This window comes from Engraulis encrasicolus, chromosome 14, assembly GCF_034702125.1.
Source record: "Engraulis encrasicolus isolate BLACKSEA-1 chromosome 14, IST_EnEncr_1.0, whole genome shotgun sequence".
NCBI lineage: Eukaryota > Metazoa > Chordata > Actinopteri > Clupeiformes > Engraulidae > Engraulis > Engraulis encrasicolus.
In genome coordinates this window covers 19,518,059-19,524,291 of record NC_085870.1, presented here as the reverse complement: position 1 = coordinate 19,524,291, position 6,233 = coordinate 19,518,059, and the positions used below count along the sequence as shown (strand labels likewise).

Here is a 6,233-nt window from a genome sequence, read left to right as displayed (position 1 = left end):
ATAAATATGACAGGATAGTGTCATAATAGTGTCATAAGGCGTGGACGCGTCATAAACATTATGCCAATGTCATAAACATTTTATGTCTATTGTGACATTCGGTAATGTTATAGATAGCCCTAACAATGTCAACTTTTCATGACCATACAACGTTTATGACATTGACATTATGTCCTGGCTGTGGTGTGACACTGTTTTGACACCGTTATGACACGTTCATGTCATGCGTATGTGTGTAACCAAGAGTAACCAAGAAAAGAGGGTGCTCGCCTAGGGCACCGAATGGACTAGAACCGGCCTTGCCACTCTTTACCTCTGTGTCCCACCTGCATTAGACACGGAGAGGAGAGAGAAAGAGAGAGAAACAGAGAGAGAGAGAGAGCGAGAGAGAGAGAGAGAGAGAGAGAGGGATGAAAGAGAGGCATGCCAAGGGAAAAGGGGGAGGAGGAGGAGGAGGGCAGGAGTAAGAGAAGGCTGAAAACCAAAAGAAGGAAAATCGTGAGAGATTTTTTTTTCCCTTCCCGTTTTCACAGCTCTACCTGCTCTAAATGTGAAGTTTTTGGGTGTTGGCTGAAGCTCACAGACTTCCCACGTTCTCTGTCTCTCACCCTCTGCCGTTCTCACACACACACACACACACACACACACACACACACACACACACACACACACACACACACACACACACACACACACACACACATACACACACACACACACACACACTATCTTCCATCTATCAAGCTTTTTTCCCTCTTTCTCACTTTCCCACACTTTCTAACTTATCTCTCTCTCACACACGCACACTCCCTCTCTCACGCTCTCTCTAACTCTATCTCCTTCCGTCACTGCCCTGTCTCACTCACTCTGTCTCACACACTTCTGTAAACTCTCCATCTCCCTCCCTCCCCCTCACCCTCTTCTCCGCTGTAACTCACTCCCCTTACCTCCATCCTTCGCTCCCTCGTTCGCTCGCTCGCTCCCTCCTCTGCTCTGACACTGCGACCGCCCGGAGGTGAGCTTCGTTTGAAGTCTAATCCCCACACCATTTCATATGTAGCCTACCTGCTACCACCACCACCACCACCTCCACTGCCACCACCACCTCTGTCTCCAGCCCAGCATTCGCAGCAGCATACCCTCACACATTTGACTCCCAAATATACTTCTACTATTCGGCGGCCCTGTGGAATGGAAAAGGGAAAGTTTTAAAAAAAAAATGGAACGGGAGTTAACAGGCGTTTCATTTACATGCTAAAGAGTTTCTCCTTCTGGTGCCCGACCTGGAAGACAACAGGCAGGGGTGCAGGAGAGAAGACGACGGCCTTGGGATGCAAATCCCTCTGGATATGGGATGCCGGTGTGGAATGGTGAGATCGCCCAGTCTCTCTGTCTCTCTCTCTCTCCTTCTCTCTCTCTCTCTCTTTCTCTCTCTCTCTCTCTCTCTCTCTCTCTCAGAAGGGAGGGATGGCTGGTTGAAAGGAAGAAATAGAGAAAATAAAAAAACATGTATGCCTGGATGCAGTGGGCACGGGCACACCAGGGCATGTAGCTAGCTCAGGCACATTAAAGTGTTTTTCAATGTGAGGAGAGCAGCGCAGCCGGGGTTATTTGGTTTCTCCAAGGCTCAGAGCGTGGTTTAATATTTATGAAGCCTCGCTGTAAAGCTTGAGATTTCTGTAAGCTCCAAAACAGCAGACAGAGAGAGAGAGAGACAGAGAGACAGAGAGAGAGATATTCTTCATTCTGTGCATGGCTATCATTAAAATGGCGCATGAGTGAGAGGAATACTGACAGGCGTAACCACACAAGTAGGAGAAGAGAAGAGAAGAGAAGAGAAGAGAAGAGAAGAGAAGAGAAGAGAAGAGAAGAGAAGAGGACCCGTTTGAAAACCTGACCACGCAGCCCACATTGCCACCAGTTGGTCTCCATGGCGATTAAGACTTGATAGGTTGGTTGGGTGGTTGGATGACAAACTGGGTAAAAAATTAAAAGGAAACTGACTAAAAAATCCCACTAAACTACCACCAAAAATGGCCGTCAAATGTGGTCAACAGAAATATTGCTAGATATTGGATATGTACCCACAGACTAGACCTTCAATGAAACACCCAGTGTACATGGTTTGTGTATTGCTTTATGTTCTGGATCAGATTGTAAACAGAGGAGGGGAGCCCTCAGTCAGCAACAGTGATGTCTGCTACAATTTAATTTGTAATGGAGATGGGTGTATAATGCAAGCTCCCCACCCTTCTCTCCAATACACACACACACACACACACACACACACACACACACACACACACACACACACACACACACACACACACACTATCTCCTGCAAGGCGCGCGCGCTCACACACACACGGGTATGCACGCACCTCTCACTTTCTCTTCCACTCTCTCCCATTCTTCCTTCTTCTTCCTTCTCTCTCTCTCTCTCCCTCTCTCTCCATCTCTCAGGCTGCTGTCTGCATACATACATCAAGTTCAATTTGACCCGGAGCTGGAAAAGCAACAGCCAGGAGACAGCGCATCAGGGCTGCCTCTCTCCAGAACAGACAGCTGTGTCTGTATGTCTGGCCGCCTCTCCCGCTGACGGCCTGTGTTGTGTTGTTGCACCACCGAAGCCCTCAGAAGGCATAGCAGGCTGCAAATGAGTTCAAGTATCAATCACAGCTCCTCTAACTTTTTGAAGTTATTTGCAGAATACAGCTATATTATATGCTATATATTATATTATATTATATTATATTATATTATATTATATTATATTATATTATATTATAATCACATCATATCATATCATATCAACAGTTTTGACTGTTAGGCCTACATAGGGACATAAATATTACATTTACCAGTAATACACAATATGTTTTTTTTTACCAGTAATATATAATATAATTTAATTGTACAATATCATCATATCATATCATATCATATCATATCAAGCCAAAGGTTCTCAGATCATCCACATCAAAACCACTGTGACATAAAGGACATACATATCACATTTTACCAGTCACAGTAAGTCAAGTAAAGCTTCTTTGCACAAAAATAGACCTGAAGTGTGCGGATTGCCTTCTTTTTATACAGAAATTTCTACTGAATCCTGCACCTTCTAAACAGATGAGCGGTGGCCTATCACAACTTAAGTTACCAGTCACAGTAACAACATTGCATTTTCCTATAACACTACATTTTACTGTAAAACTGAAACACCACATTGGCTCTCGCCCACTCACCCACATCCCCTAGTTACCACGTAGTTATAGGCAGCAGATTGTAGCCTATAATGTCTTTTCCTGACTGCAGATACGCCCGTGAAAGCATACAGTAGTCCGCGTGTTTGTGTCATATGTGCGCATCATGCAACTGTAACTAGATACTAGGTGTGCAAACTGAAGCTCCTATGCCTTTCAAAAACACCAACAGCTTTCACTGAAAAAATATATTGTTTTGGGTGAAACGAAATACGACACACAAGATGAACAACGGGTTCCACCCCAGCACGCTGTAAAAGTTTAATGAATTAATCATTGCCTTGTATTCCTCCGCCAAGTTATTGCCTCCGTGAACCTTCTCACTACCGTTTTGTTGTTGTGCCTCCGCGGCAGTGGTGAGAGACCGAGTGGTCTTGCGCGCAGGAGCATTTTGGAGACGTCTCGTACAGTGCTGGCACTGGCATCCCCATTTACGTTGCTGCGACAAAACGGGACTGTAAAGATAGCAATAATCGTTAAGCCAGTGGATCAGCATCACCATAGGATACTCCTCCAAACTCGGGACTGGATTTAAGCGACCCTTCCTGCGACTCATGTGTGATTAGGGAGCAACTCTTCGCTTGGAACGAACTGAAACAATGGGAGCGTTTGGAGTGGTACTGAGCACATTGCATTTCGTGGGACTCTACGTCCAACTTAGCACTGCTTCTAACCCCGGCGGCGATGTCGAAGTGGACAACCACATCTCTGGCAACGGTACGTGTGCTTTATTTACCGCAAAGTGACGGTTTATAATATGTATTGGACATGACAGCAGGTGAACACTATACACCTCCTCGAAAAGTAGCGCATTCGAAGTGATGGGCGGGGTTGATTGATGTTGCGCGCGGCGGGCTTTGTCATTGATGGAGGCTAATATTTGTTGTTGAAGTTAACGTTAACCTTAAGGACACAGGGACAGCCGTCTCTCGACATGCATTTAATACTGTTAGCCATGCACGCTGTAGAGACTGCAGATCACGTCTACTACCTCTGTTGGAGTGAAAGTACAGCCGCGCATTTGCTTGTTCGCCATCCATCGATAATAGTTCTCCCATGCTGGCATCTCCCATCTGTTATCGATGCAAGCAGAATTACCCTGATTTATGTGCGGTGATTCATACCTCTTGGACTTCAGGGAGATGGAGTGCATACAAACAAGCTATTTGTCAAACCACGCTGGGTCTCCCTATTACATGCGATAACAGGTTTATGGTTTAAGTTCTAACGAGGCCACGGTATAAATGAAGGCAACATGTATTTTGTCACTGTTAAGGACGCGCGCTTTGTATTTAGTAGCTTGTGAAATTCTTCCGTCCTTTTGAAGGTATATCAGATGTGCTTCAGTCTTTGTCTCCTTTTTTGTAATACATGTGTTATTGTACCTTCTATTATACCATCTGATGTAGGCTAAGTGCCCCTTCACTGTCTATTCAAAACAAAAGAACAGGTGATGTTTTCGTTTGTTGTTGTGTAGCTTTCCAGATGATTGGTGTACTTTGATATTATATATTATCAATGTGGATATTTTTAACTAGTGACCACACATGATGCACATTGCACATCAAGTCATTGGCTTGATGGTGTTAACAGACTACAATAATCACAATAATCACAAATTAATGCTGTGAAATTGTGGGACTCTTTTTCAATGAAACGATTCACTATTTGTTATTCATTTTAGCTTCTGTATTTACACTTCCAATAAGTTTTTAACTAAAGTGCAGACAAATCCTGCAATCCTAGCACACCGTGACCCTCTTAGGAAATAAACTGCACACATTTGCTTTTGTCTGAAGTCATACAGACAACAAAGCAAAAATGTGTGGTGGCACAGTGTGCGCTTTTGGGGTTGCAGAGCTACTAAAGTAGCTGGCATGAGCGATCTTGCTCAGGGAGCAACACAGCTTGCTTATGGTGAAGTGTAGAAATGCGTCGCCTAATTTGCTAACTAGAGCACCGCGGGCAGGGGGTAGAAAAATCAATCCCAACATCCCCGGGCTATGAATCAATGCAGTCGTGGCAAATGAGCTGGCCAGGGAGTAGTGTTTCACCACCTCAAGTCTTTTAGGGTAGCCCTGCCTGCCTGCCTGTCTCCCCTGCTTGTCCACGACCATCTTTCCTCTTCTCTACTCTCATCTCCTCTGCTCTGCTCCCCTCTTTATTTCCTCTTCTTTGCCCTATCCCCTCATTCATGTCTTCTACTCTTCTGTCCTCTACATTTTCCACAAGATTCCTCCCTTCTCTCTGCTCTTCCATTGACCTATGCACTCCTCTGCTTCTCTTTTCTGCTTATTTTCTCCTTCACATTCTCTCATGTCCACCACCGCTACCCCTCTCTTTTTTTAGTTCTTCCCTAACCTACTCTTCTCCACTTCTTTCTATGGGCCATTCTCTCTCTCTCCTCTCCTCTCCTCTCCTCTCTTCTTTTCTCTTCTCCTCTCCTCTCCTCTGATCTCTCTTCTGATGTTCTGGTCTCCACTCATTTACTTGTCCTCCTCTCCCCCACTTCTTCTAATTCCTCTCCTCCCGACTCCTTCACTCCACTTCCGTGCGTTCCCAGTGTTCCCAGTCGGCCTCCTTTGTTCAGCAGTGCTGTAGCAGCAGTGTGCCATGTGGAGGCTGCTGTGCTCCCGTGTGGATCGATGGAGCCGCCTGATTTACATGCGCTTGCCTCTCAGACAAAGGCACAGGCAGCCGCCGCACAGCACAGCACAGCACGGCCATGACACTCCGTCAAACTACAGCTCAAATAATAAAATGCTTTTTCTTTTTCTTCTCCGTCTTTACAAAGGTAGGTAGACTGCTCACAGCTGCTATAAACCTATTCACAAGAGTAGGCTACACACGGCCTATACCTGTACGTTACACTGACATGCAAGCACACAGGCACGAACACACACACACACGCACACGCACACACACTCACACACACACACACACACACACTCACACACACACACACAC

General features: G+C 45.5%; 1 protein-coding gene across 1 annotated transcript in view; it reads left to right on the top strand.

The window, feature by feature from the left end:
* Window positions 1–3,718: 3,718 nt before the first annotated feature.
* The window catches only part of vstm2l (V-set and transmembrane domain containing 2 like), a 74,574-nt gene continuing 72,059 nt past the window's right edge, over window positions 3,719–6,233 (top strand). The window contains exon 1 of the mRNA XM_063216255.1: window positions 3,719–3,983. Coding sequence (XP_063072325.1) covers window positions 3,866–3,983 — 118 coding nt within the window. The 5' untranslated portion in view covers window positions 3,719–3,865. The remainder of the gene's footprint in view (window positions 3,984–6,233) is intronic.